The 14,015-nt window shown below is 41.1% G+C and overlaps 1 protein-coding gene across 1 annotated transcript; it reads left to right on the top strand.

Moving 5' to 3' along the window:
• Positions 1-12,610: 12,610 nt before the first annotated feature.
• LOC123002418 (uncharacterized) lies at positions 12,611-13,757 on the top strand. The gene is made up of 2 exons (XM_044392561.2): positions 12,611-13,562; positions 13,627-13,757. The coding sequence occupies exon 1, from the start codon at positions 12,763-12,765 to the stop codon at positions 13,390-13,392; it is 630 nt and encodes a 209-aa protein (XP_044248496.2). The 5' UTR covers positions 12,611-12,762; the 3' UTR covers positions 13,393-13,562; positions 13,627-13,757.
• The last annotated feature ends 258 nt before the right edge of the window (positions 13,758-14,015 follow it).

A 14,015-nucleotide genomic window follows, 5' to 3' on the forward strand; every position in this document is an offset into this window, starting at 1 on the left:
TTTAGTAATTACTTTTGTCATGTTTGGCCAATAGTAATGTCGCCTTATTATACCCGTTACTCGTAGAGTAAAAGGGTATATTAGATTCGTGCAAAAGTATGTAACAGGTAGAAGGAAGCGTTTCCGACCCTATAAACTATATATATTCTTGATCGGGATCACTAGCCGAGTCGATCTAGCCATGTCCGTCTGTCCGTCTGTCTGTCCGTCTGTCTGTCTGTCTGTCTGTATGAACGCTGAGATCTCGGAAACTATAAAAGCTAGAAGATTGACATTTTGCATGCAGATTCTAGGAGTTCCTACGCAGCGCAAGTTTGTTTCAAAAGGGTGCCACGCCCCCTCTAACGCCCACAATCGCATATATACGATTTTAAAAATTTCAATATTTTGGATAAGTAAAAATGCAGTTTTATTGTGTTTATCAATACCTATCGAAATGTAGAAGAAATTTTTTAAATCGGACCATTCGTTAAAAAGTTACGGCGGATCAAAGTTTTTCTCCATCTCTTTCGCTCCCTTTAGCTGAGTAACGGGTATCTGATAGTCGGGGCACCCGACTATAGCGTTCTCTCTTGTTTTTAATAAAGTTATCCTTATTCCTGAATGGCCTCCCTCGATTGGATCATCATGAAATTTTTTTAAGATTTCTCTTATGTTCTTTTCATTGTTTTTGTCTACTATGGTCACCTCGGAAAGTAGCGCTATTTGTACTTTTTGCAATGTACGGTTGCCCATTTCTTTAAAATCTCGTAATAATACTGACTTTAGAATCAGTGCGCTGGGTGCCAGTTGAAATTGTTTTATGCTTTGCATTCCGGCTTGTATCTCAAGCCTTTGGAAAAATTGTTTTAAAATTTAAATAATTTTTTCCATTGGAGTACAAATCATCAATTATAAATTATGAAATCATTCGTTTTCCTCGTTTAAGCAAACACTTGTGTTTGACGAATTTAAGCTTCACATATTTTCTGATGTCATTGTTATTGACAACGTCATAGACTCTGAGCTCAGGATACTCCTGCTTCTGCAAAGGTTCCTTTTCTGATTTCTGATCCTGATTTTTTCGTGTTTCTGATCTGGTTGTTATTTTTATTACCTGTCTGTTTATTGATTTTAAATCGATTATTATAATTCTGGACAGAGCGTCTGCCACGTAATTATTTTTCCCCTTGAGGTATTCCGCAGTAAAATCATATATTTCTAAATCTAGCCTCATTCTTGTTAATTTTGAACTAGTATCTTTCATTGAAAATAGGTAAATTAATGGTCGATGATCTGTTTTTACTATAAAATGCCTCCCATTAACGTATGGTCTGAAATACTTTATGGCCCAGTGGATGGCCGCTAATTCTTGCTCAGTGGTTGACTTGTTGGACTCCCCTTTTGTAAATGATCGAGACGCATATGCAACTGGTAATTGCGCGCCCCCATGTTCTTGCGTAAGTACCGCTCCGCAAGCGTATTTGCTGGCGTCTGTTGTTATACAGAATTCTTTGTTGAAATCTGGATATTGTAAAAGTCTTGGGCTCATTAAGGCTTCTTTTAAGTAATTAAATGCCTCATTACAATCCGTGTTCCATTTGAAGTTGACATTTTTCTTGCAAAGTTTTGTTATATGTCTAGAATAATCTGCAAAATTTTTTATGAATCTTCTATAGTAATTACAGAATGCTACACATCTACGCGCCTCATCTGAGTTTTTGGGCACTGGATAATTTTTTTCGTCAGGTAATATACCCTTGTCTGTGCACCTATGACCCAGATAGGTAACTTCGTGCATAAAGAAAGAACATTTTTCTGGATGCAGTTTTAAGTTAAATTTGCGGCATAACTGAAATACTTTTGTTAAATTGTTAAACATATGGTTTTCGGAGCATCCTATGACTACCAGGTCGTCTATGTATAGGCCCGCCTGTGATGGTTCTAGACCAGAAAATGCTAGTCCGTACGGCAATCGCTTATAACGGAATGAACCTTTATTTGTCGAAAACGATGTAAGGTTTCTAGATTTTTCGGACAATTCTATTTGGTGAAATCCGGACATTAGGTCCAAACAAGAAAAGTATTTAGCCCGTCCTAACTGATCCAATATATCTTCTTTGCGTGGTAATGAAAATTTGTCGGCTAATAATTTTTTGTTTATTTGTCTGTAGTCAACCACTAGTCTCCATCGTTTTTCTGTTGAATTTGGTAGGCATTTTTTTGGAACTAATTGTTAGTTATATTCTGAAATTGATGGTTCGACTATACAATCTTTTATTAATTTATCGACCTGTTTGTTTATTACTGGTTTTTCACTTTCTGCATTTCTATAATTTTTTATATATACGGATGTTTTGTCGCTTAAGCGAAGCTGTTGTTTATAAAAATTGTTTGCTGATATCGGTTCCGATTCACGACCGAATAATTTTTACATAGTTCTGACAATTTTGTTTGGAATTGAGAAGGAAAACTTAGCTTTTTTATACCCTTGTAGAGGGTATTATAATTTCTGTCAGATGTTTGCAACGCAGTGAAGGAGACGTTTCCGACCACATAAAGTATATATATTCTGATCTCACCAATAGCCGAGTCCATCTAGCCATGTCCGTATGTCCGTCTGTCCGTCTGTCCGTTTCTATGCGAACTAGTCTCTCAGTTTTAAAGCTATCGCGATGAAACTTTCCCAAAAGTCTTCTTTCTATTGCAGGTAGTACATATGCCGGATCGGACCACTATATCTTAAGGCTCCCATAGGAATATTCAAACAAATAGAAGAAAATTCATTGTAACTTTGTAGGAAGTAGGCGTTTTGATTCTTGACTACTTAAAAACAAAATTAAAATAAATAGAAACGCTGAATCTGGAATCCCTGAAACTGCACCATGAAAGCATTCTTTAATCGACATGGATAAATAAGCTTCGGCTGGCCGAAGGTAGCTCCCCTTCTTGTTAATACTTCTTTTGTTCTATCATTACTGTATTTGGATTTAAGTTCCTTGGGCTTTTGTATATCATAGTTTTCTAACGACTCGAATTTTATTGTATCAACACTTACGCAAATTGTTTCAGAGCTTGTATTTAGAAATCGGATTGTTGCGCAACTCGTGTTAACCAAGGTGCTTGGAACTAGCACACCTTTTAATGGTTCTTGGCTTGGAATAAAAACGGACAATTCTTTTGAGTCAATTTTTATTGTTCTAATTACTTCTGCTCTACATGGTAGTAACAGAGTAATCTCGGAAACCGAATTGTGCTTTGGGATTTGTATAGAAAAAGTTAAGTTATTAGGTCTTAATAATAGAGAACCTTGTGAGTCTTGAAAGTCTAAAATACAATTAAATTCTTAATTGAAATCTATTCCTAAAATACCATCGCATGGAATCGGAAAATCAGGTGGAACTATTTGAAAGTCATGTGGTATAATGAAATTGTTTGTTTTAAGTTCCACCAGCGCTAAGCCCAAGGATTTTATAGAACCTTTTCCAATTTTTGTTATATTGACTGTCTGATTACATTGTTTAAGTAATGAAATCTCGGCTCCCGTATCTACTAACAATCTTAAATTTTAGTTGGTTTTTTCGTTTTTAACTATTATAAAAAAACTGAGGCTAATATTGATTTTATATATGCTTACTGTTCTTCCTCTTCTTCTACCGTCAAGGGGTCCTCCTCGTTTTCCTGAGTGACCCTAACGCTTCTGTTGGAATTTCTTCCAGTAGAAGTACTCTGTGCATTAGAGTTTGTATTATTTTGGTTGTTATTATTGCGGTTATTATTATTACTATAATACCCGCGACCCCCTCTATTTCCCCAACCTCTGTAGGTGGTATTTCCTCGGTAATTATAATTGTTGTATTTAATGTTGTAATACAAAACAGCGTTTGACTGTCCTGTAGCTTCAGTACAACTGTTGACGAACTTGGTTACGGCTTACGTTCCCGCTTGCATTATGAGTTTCACCTTATCCAACGATCAATTAGTTGTCATTGCTTTGACAGCGCTTTGGGTGCTGTATTTTGATACTAATTCTAATGGTAAGCCATCATTGACATAAGCTCCTTGGAGGGCCTTTGTTAAATCTTCGACTTCCCTAGCATATACTGTGGCTGTTTTATTTGTTTGGCAGATAAAACTTCTACTGATTCGCCTTTGACCGTTTTTGTCAGTTTACATATTATGTCAGCGATGTTGCTTTCATCTCCTATTAAATTGCGAGCGTGTCCTTTTAGTTTTGTTTTTATTAGTTGGACAGCGATGGGTTCATAGGTTTCTTTGATAGTATCTACCAATCTTGGGGAGTCTATGAAACTTCTCAAGTTTTCTGCTTTGTCGTCGAACTCAGGTATGAGTGACGACGGAGTTTTTAAGAATTGAACGTTGGTTTGAGTCATTGTTATGACTTCTTCGTCAATCTCGATCGGAGGTAAATTGTCGGGTACCACTTTTATTGAGTTGTCTTCGATTTCTAAGGGATCAGTGAACCCAAAAAATCTTCTTTGTCTTATTCTAATAAAATGTCAGCCAACGATTTGTCGAAGTCTGAATTTTGAGGGACTGTTAAATCGACCTCAATTTGTGAATGAACATTTTTTGGTATTTGAAATGATACACCATTCTTTTGTAAGGCTTTCGATTATACTTTCATGTATTTTTATAGCAAGATTAAAATGTGTAGGACTTAACCTATTCGAAGTAACGGCTTTTGCTCTTCTAATCTTATTTGTGTTTAAAATTATATCGGACAGGTGTTTTAGCACTGTCTCTTCTCTTATCTGTGTGTTTGTATTGATACACTTATAGCTTTTTAATATGTTGTTCTTTTTTTCAATAAAGAACTTTTCTAACCTATTCCATCTGCCAGTCATTAGGTTAAGGCCTGATGGTTAGACTAACTACGAATTTTATAATTCTCCCGAGTGATTGGTTGTTATCTATCATAGAAATAACGCGAACCCCGGGGATTGTTGATAATACAATTGCTTTTTCTGTTGCATTACAACTTATTAGGGGTGAGAAAGATAGTCCGAATTCTGAAATGTATTTGTGTTCAAATTCATATATTGTCATTGGTAAATTTTCTCGGGCTAACAAAATTCGAGTTGTGTTATAAAAATCTGGTTCTGCCAGAATTACTAAATCTATTTTAGCTTGGGTTCTTGACATTCTAACTACCTTGACAACTAACTTTTATTATTATTATTTTTTTTTTTTGTAATAAATGTATCTTGTTTTAAATGACGTCTAGACCCTGTGCTCGGCTCATGTAATCGCGGAAACGGCCGTCTCTCTTAAGGCACTTTCTGTAAGTGCTATGTAGTTTGAAGATTACGTGGATAATGGTAAAAACCGTAAGAACAATCATGAGTATGAACATTGAGTTCAAATGGGGTGTGTGGTCTACTACTACATTGTTTACTACATTAGCCGTGTTTTCTTTTACTTCGGCTTCTTTGGAGCTCCACAAACCCATTTTGAATTTTTTTTTTTTGAATATATATATATATATAGAAATATTATTTATGGAGCAGTGAGTGGTCGAGATAAAAAAAAATATTTATATGTTTATGTATGAGGTTATACAATATTCACAGCTTTCGGTTTACATTTCCACAAGTAACTGGTTACAACAATTTTACTTATATTAAGTTTACACCGAAAGTTGTGTGTTAGTAGATGTATATGATTGTTTGTTAATGATCTTAACTATCGCACCCCGCGTAAACGCGTTGCCAGTGCTACAAAAAATTCAGCGGTGAACTAATTTTTTAGTCCGCTCTTCTTCTCCCAGTGGAGTAAGAAATTTAGCTCTTTGAGCCGTTCTTTTAAATTTCCCTCGTTGGTTTGGGGCCTTTTTTCCTTAAGGTTATGCCTCTAGAGCCTTTTCCAGAGTGGGTTTATCTTTCTGAGGTACGGGTGTACCATTCATCGCATCCCACGTTGACACAGTGGGCGATAGGCCTACCGTGTTCCGTTTCCAATCGGCGGCGCAGTAGACGGGGCTGTCTACCGCACTTTATTCTTCACCTTTGATTCTTATCCAAACGGTGGTGTAGTAGACGGAGCTGTCTACCACACTTTCTTTCTTTCGGCGGGGCACTCCACTTCGCCACACTTCACAAAAATTCGCAGTTGTTGTTTATTGTTGTTTTTTTTTTTTATATATATTAGCTTAACTTTCAAGGTTTTCAGTATGTACCCACCATAACAATTATATGTTTTTATTTTATACATGGTTGTGACTGTCCTGTCACGGTCGCCATGTGATAACGGGAGTTAAATAAAAGATCTAATCACGAAGACGTCCAGTTTGAGAGTGTCTTTATTGAGAAGTCAAACATTCTTAGCTGCTAGAATTGAGTGAGCAGCATGCGAAGTAAATGCAGCGTTAGCATATTCACGTACACACATATATACCCTGAGACGGCTGGCTCGATGTGTTAGTGAGCGAGAGCCAGCCGGCACCTTGGGAATGCATAGTCAGCATTTTAGCATGGCCGCTATGCAGGCCGTTGTCAACCAAATGTTGAGATTAATAAGTGTGCATAAATATGTGTATATATATGAACATATATATTTAATGAAGTAAATAAGTAAAATAATATATCAAGTTCTTCGCTCGCCGTTGACATTCGTGGACATCTTTCTGGACTACGTCTAATTCGTGCTGGATTTCCCAAACCCAGTGGTTCGTGGTACTCTCCTTGCCACCTATGCAGATGATACTGCATTCCTAGCTACTGGCAGCACCCCCTCCTCGGCCTCGTGGCGTGTCCAGACATTTTTGAACGAGTTTGAATGTTGGGCCTCTCGTTGGAATATTGCGCTAAACGTTGATAAAACGCAACACGCCACCTTTGCCTTCGACCTGGCAGATCCCGCAGTCTTTACTTGGATGGTGATAGACTTAAGCACGAGCAGAGAGTAACATACCTCGGTGTTACCTTAGACCGCCGTCTATGCTGGAAGGGTCAGATTGACCGTGCATTCATGCATCTGGCCATCTCGACTAGCATCCTGTATTGCCTTTCTGCTAGGCCATTTTGTTGGGGGTATGTGGTGCACTTAGTTCTCGTTTAATCCCATTCTTTGCTAGGTAGGCGTCAAATTCCTCATTTATTTTAATTTCATTCATTTTTATTTTCTTTCCAGTATAATTTTCAGCGGCGGCCTAATAATCGACGAAATCTTTAAATACGTCGGATTTCTGTTTAATAAACGTAACTTCGCAATATCTGGAGTAATCATCAATAAATGTTACGTAATACCTGACACGTCGCAGTGTACTATTTCAAGTAGTTCAGCTGTTCAGCTTCCAGTGGAGCTTTTGTTCGAATTCGCCGCTTGTTTTTCACTCACACAGATTTCGCACTCCGACATTTTTTCGTTTTCTTTTATACTCATTCCGTGCACTTAACCTTCATTGGCCAAATGTAAAGTTTTCTTTATTTCCTTTATATTTTCAAATAGATTCGTGTTTGAACCCATGTACAGCTGTACAGCGCAGCCGATGCTTTATTCGCGCAGAAATTTGCCTGGCATGCGAATGTCGATTCCTCTTCTCTCTTTGCTCTCTCTCTATGATCGGGCTCTTTGCCCTTTCCATTCGTTTTATTCCAGGAGTTTTTGGATCTCTGCCCGACTTTGTTTCTAGTTTGCTTTCCACTCCGGTCCTTACGACGTTTTGCGAACATTGCGTTTTGTTCATCTGACATATGCCTATTTTTCCTGGCTTCGGCCTCTTCTAATATTTTGTCTCTTAAGAATTTTGGGCGTGGTAAGTCATCCCTTGCTTTCATCGCGCATCTAAAGGTTTTGAAGGTGTCTGGCAGACTGTAGAATAAAATAATGGCCAGTAAGTCGTCTCCGATTGCTACGCCGATTTCCCTTAATTTCTTAACGGCTTCAAATGTTTCGTTTATGTGCCGCCTTCACACAGGCGCGACAATATCAATACCTATATACGCAGCCTATGTAAAAAAACAAGGTTCTGTCAATAACCCCATAACTCCAGAACTCCACCCTAGTTTAAATAGGCTATTAGGTTAGGATAGGTTAGGTTAGGGGAGGATGGTAGGGGATTACAGACTAAACCCCTCATTTAGGCCACCTTGGGCCCCTTTTGATACCATATGACTTCTTAACAGATCCATTTCCCTAGCTCATGGGTTATTGGGTTTCTCGAACCGTTAGTTCTTTTTAGAAAACAAAGGAGTTAGGGGGATGCTTGTGCCTTGTATGGCTGCAAGGTTCGGAAGCGTGTAGCTTCCTAGTGTTTGAAAACGTTCGAGGTTGTGTGCTGGGCAGAAGCATAGGAGGTGTTCAATGTTCTCCTATTCCTCTATCTGTTTACAGCTGCGACAGTAGTCGTAGCTGCTGAGTCCTAGCCTGCGCGCGTGTGTCCCTAAAAGACAGTGGCCCGTGAGGGCATTAATTAGGATGGAAATGTCTGCCCTGATACATTGTAAAAGGGTTTTGGTTATTTTCGGGTTATAATTACCCCAGGTGAGCCTGGAGGTGTGGCATGTTGAGATCGTATTCCAACGGTTGTTGGAGAGGGTATACAATATTTGCTTGAGGAGAAGCTTGCAGGTAGCTGTGGCCATGCCCACCTTGTCCTTATCGCGAAGGATGTCGATGGTTGTCCCTTGTCTTGCTGGTTCGTCCGCTTTGCAGTTGCCTTCAATTTTACGGTGTCCAGGCACCCAAATGAGTCTGATTCTGAGATGAGTGGCCATCTCGTTCACAGATTTGCGGCATTCAGAGATAGTAAGTGAATTAGTTGAGTAGGAGTCGAGGGCCCTGAGGCCCTGATTTAGGGGAGAGTGGGGCCATTTCTTCAGAATTTTTTCAAAGCTATTTTTTGTCTATCTTGAGGCACGTTATCACATTTCTTTTTTTATTGTTGAGTGCGGTTAGCACCAAGCTTTAAAATGTGACATTCCCCATTTTTTAAATTACCTTAGTGATTTAAAAAAAGTAAAAAGTAAAACCAATATACTGGGGAAATTCCGCCACATAAGGGGGTAAAATCGCCACACCACTGGGGCAATTTCGTCACCTGAAAAATGCTACACTGATCAAGCGTACCATTTTTGTTGACGTTCTATATTTGTTGCTGCTGCCGGTAGTCTGTTTGCAAACCATTTTGAAATAAAAAAAATGTATTTAAAATAGGTGCGAATTTCTCCTAAGCATAGGGTGCACTATGGGCAAATATTCAGTCCTTGAGGCATAAACTCCAGTTTTAAAGATACAAATCTAAAATTTTTGTTATATACTTTTAAGGCTAAGATGTAATTTCGGTTTTTGTTGCTTTTTGAATCGGACCACATATTCATCCTACGCCCACGCCGCAGATATACATTTGAAGGCAAGGATTTAAAGAAAATGTTGTTTGTGTTGGTAACTGTAATACAATTTCTGTTTTTGTTAAATTTTGAATTGGACCAAGTCTCCATCAACCGCCAACGCCGCATATTTACTTTTAAAGGCAAGGATATAAAAAAAATGAATTTGTTAATAAATATTTCATATTTAACGCCTTTCGCAACAAAACTGAAGTATCTTCTTGTTTGATATTTTTTGCCAAAAAGAAGCACCATGCCAAATTAATGGCATCGAATTTTCTTTTTCTTTCGCCAATTGAGATGCCACCTTACGCTTTAATCGTGGTCCTGCCTCATTAGAAGTTAGGCATTTGCGACCAGGTTTGTCGCTTGGCAAGCCCTTTTCCAAAAATGAAATTTTCATGTTCGACGAAAGCCGCAGGAAATGTTCTTCCTTGAATCGGTCTATTATTCTATGACATTTTGGCAAATTACGACTAAAAAAGGCAACAATCTGCTTAATTTTTTTTTGACTATTGTGTGCTGACTATCGCTTAATTCGATTCCGTTCATAGTTTGCAAAACAAATTCCATCACAGTGGTTTGTTGCCGGTTGTTGCCGATACAAACATTAAGCAATGTGTAGTGACAGAACTCGAATGCAACTACAACATGGAGGTTTTACGTATAACGTGCAAAAACGTGCAAAAAGTATTGATAGGGTTCGATTAGCAATTGTTTTGTTTATAACTTCCTATTTTTACCTTGCCTATACTCTCCTATACTCACATCTTACACTCCACAGAAAGCAAAAATACATTTCTTATTTGTCATCTAAAAACTAAGCGACAACTCATCAAACAAATGGACAAAAAGCACATATAATAAACATTCAGTGTTTATAATTTATTTAACAATCCTTCACTCTTTGTATCCATATTTAAACTTTTTTGGTTGGCTTACAATAACCAAAGAAATCGAGGTGTGAAAACTACAAAGTTTTTCGTCCCTTTTTGTAAACGTGTGACCCTATTTCAAACTTTCGAATTTCTTAAGGGAAAAAATAGCGAAAAACGCCAAATAAAATTCTTTGAAAATGGATTTTAGGTTCCTTTAAGTATTGTAAATAACCACAGAAGGTCATTTATGTAATACTGAAGAACAAAAAAATTTAAAAATGCCTCACTTTCGAATTTTTTGCCCATAGTGGGGTGGCGAAATTTCACCACACAGTACTTTTTTTTAGAAATAAATATTTTTCTTCCGAAATTAGGCGCGAAATTAAAAATCACTAACGCAGAAATGCACATTATAGCACTTTGTATTATATAAAAAAATCTGTACCTTATCCCCTTTTAATTGTGGCTTACAGAAAAAATTTCGTCGAGAACTAAATGTAGCTTTTGAACTATTAAAACACATTTAATATTATAGCTTAATTATCTTGGCCGACTTATGGATTCCGAGACATTGCAGGTGACGAAATTGCCCCGGTGACGAAATTGCCCCACTCTCCCCTAGATGTCTGTGTTGCAGTGTTTTGTTGTATCCAGGTAGGACATGGCTTCCTGGATTGCCATCACTTCCGCTTGGAAGACACTGCAGTGATCTGGTAGTCGAAAAAAATCCCCCTCCTGTTTGCAAGTTATCCGTGTATATATTGACGGCGTTCTCGATCTGGTGAGGGAGGTGATCCCAGTCTGTGCGAGTAGGTATGAGGATCTTGTATCTTTTTTCGATGTTGACTATGGGTGGGACGTAGTCTGTTACGTGTGGTATGTAACGCTGGTTAGTTAGTATAATGGAGTGACCTGATGAGCCTGTAGACCAGGCCGACGCTTTGCGGAGCCTCAGCGCCGTTGCTGATGCCCAGCTTTTGGCAAGCAGTTCTAGAGGTTCTAGGTTAAGAATTGAATTCAAAGCTTCAGTGGCGGTTGTGCGAAGCGCCCCACTTATGCAGAGTTCTGCGCTTCTTTGGATCTTGTGTAGATTCTTTAGGTTGCAATTCTTTTCTAGGGAGTTCCACCAGACGATGATTCTATAGAGGAGAATGGGTCTGACTATTGCAGTGTATAGCCAGTGAACTATTACGGGAGAGAAACCCCACTTTCTCCCTATAGCTTTTTTAGAGGCAAAGAGTGCTATGGCAGCTTTGCGTGTGCGGTCCGCGATGTTCTCTGCCCAGAGGAGTTTCTTGTCTAGAATGACGCCTAAATACTTTGTTTGCTTGCTAAGAGTAAGGCGAGTTTGGTGTAGTTTTGGGATTTATCTTTGGTATCTTATACTTCCTTGTAAATATAACTATTTCTGTCTTTTCTGGGCTTACACCCAGTCCGCAGCGCGCTGTCCACCTTGAGGGCTGTCTCCATCAGGTTGCAGAGCGTTTGAGGAAATTTTCCTTGCATTAGGATAACCATGTCGTCCGAATAGGCCACCACTTTTGTTTCCGCTTCCTCTAGAAGTGATAGAAGTTTATTAACAACTATAACCCTTAGCAGGGCCGTCAGCCGTCGGGTACGCAGGGGGATCAACGGGGGACTCGTCCCCTGCCGTAACTGTGTGCACCGATGGTAGTGCGACTATACTCTCCCCGTGAGGGCGGCTGGAAGCAGGTCCATAGTCTAGCTATGACTATGGATGCTGACGAATCGTAGTCGGGCGGACCTGGGCAGGTCTTTAAAGTGCCTCCCCTCAAGTCAGGCGTGTCAAGCGACCCGTGCCCGCTGACTTTCAGGTTCGCAGCTGAGGGGTTAATCCAGCTGTGTTTTAACGGAGCCTTCCCAGGGCCGGGCAACCCTGGGTCGGAAGTGGCCTTGCCGTGGCTTTGGGGCGGAGTCACGGTCGACTTTTTCATAGAGCCCCAACAACCCTCAGGCCCGCCGCGCTTGCCTGGTCGAGCAACGCGGGCGATCATGTACTGACAATGAAACCCAACACCGTAGCTTCGGACCTCACGGGGGAGGTTAAACCCCAAACCGATTCCGCTACCGTCGAGGTAGGGCCGCGAACACCCAGTCAGGGTGCTCCGGCTCCGATGGGAACGGAAGGGGCTGCTAAGACCAGCACCCCACTAGACAACAAGAACAACAACCCACACAGTAGCGGAACCCAGCCGGGTACCAGCATGGCAGCCACCGTTACGCATCAGCAGCGTAAGGCCAAGGTCAGTCGGGCCCGTTTTATTCTCGGCAAGATAGCCAAGAATGAGGCAGAGGGCAGGACTGACCAGCGCGATGCGGAGGACAAGACTCGATGCCTTGCGGAGATCGCAGAATTCGAAGAATACATGAGGACGCGCCCGGAGGCCACTGTAACAAACACAAAAAGGGACCGCTCGCATGAGGCAAGCGTGAGCGCACCGAAACGGGCAAAGGACGCACAGGGGAGGCCAAGACCGACCTCCTTTGTGAAGAAGGCCAAGAAATTCAGCGACGTAGCCAGAGACAGCCTCGCGATGGCACTGGTGGACGACCTGCACGACGACGGACGCCTGCTGTCGGAGAAGTGGGAGGAGATCGAGATCAAGGTGGCCGACATGGTAGCTGAAAGGCTATCAGCCGTGCCAGACGGTCCGATCCCCTCCTTCGACTCGTCGGACATGGTCAGAGGGCACCGGGTGATCAAGTGCGATGACTCGTTCTCGAGGACCTTCCTGGCGGAATGCATATCCAAGATTGGAAATGCATGGGACGGCCTTAGCATTAGGCTCGTCCACGCCAGGGAGATTCCAAGGAGGCCGCGGGCTCGCATTTGGTTGCCAAAGGGGCAGACTGACCAAGGAAAGGTGCTGTCGCTGCTGAGGGCTCAGAACCCAGAAGTGCATACTGAGGACTGGGCAATACTCAAAGTAGAGAAGGAGATGAAGACGAGCCAGCCGTTCCTCTTCCTCATCAACCAGCGCTGCCTGCCGCAGCTTGAGAAGGCCGACTACACCATCCGGTACGGCCTACGGAAGGCCAAGATCAAGGTCTTCCTGGCAGAGCCGGATGATGTTCTCGAGGAGGTCGATGACACCAACAAGCTGTTGGATGACCTGGTCATCGACGACAAGACCCCAGACATAACACCCAACACCGATGCCTAAAGTCGTGCAGATTAACCTGAAGCGCAGCATGCATGCTTCAGCCAATCTTGCAGTTCTTCTCAGTGAGAGGAACATTGACATAGGCATCGTTCAAGAACCATGGACGCGAGACAGACAAATCTCGGGTCTAACACAACAAGGATATAAACTCTTTTATACTAACTCGACAGGTAGGCCGAGAGCAGGTATTATTATAAAGAATAACTATAACGCACTTCTATGCCCCAATCTTAGCACACCGGATCTAGCAGTTGCCAGATTCGTGGCGGCGGATGGGACATCGATGGTGATAGCCTCATCCTACATGGCCCATGATGAACCGGCTCCACCTGAGCCAGTCATCAAGCTGCTGCAATGGGCGGAAGATACTAGGACGACCCTGGTGCTCGGATGCGCGAGGCACGCACTATGGGGAAGCTCGGAAACCAACGAAAGGGGTGAGTCTCTTTTTGATAATATTATCTGCCGCAACATCACCATATGTAACAGAGGTAACACACCCACCTTTATATTCCCAAGCACAAGGGAATTTCAGGGATGGGAAGAGGTGTTAGACCTAACTTTACAGACAGAATTTAGTAGATATAAGGTTGAAAAGTGGATAGTGTCGAAACAAAATTCCT

Source organism: Drosophila takahashii, chromosome 2L (assembly GCF_030179915.1).
Source record: "Drosophila takahashii strain IR98-3 E-12201 chromosome 2L, DtakHiC1v2, whole genome shotgun sequence".
NCBI lineage: Eukaryota > Metazoa > Arthropoda > Insecta > Diptera > Drosophilidae > Drosophila > Drosophila takahashii.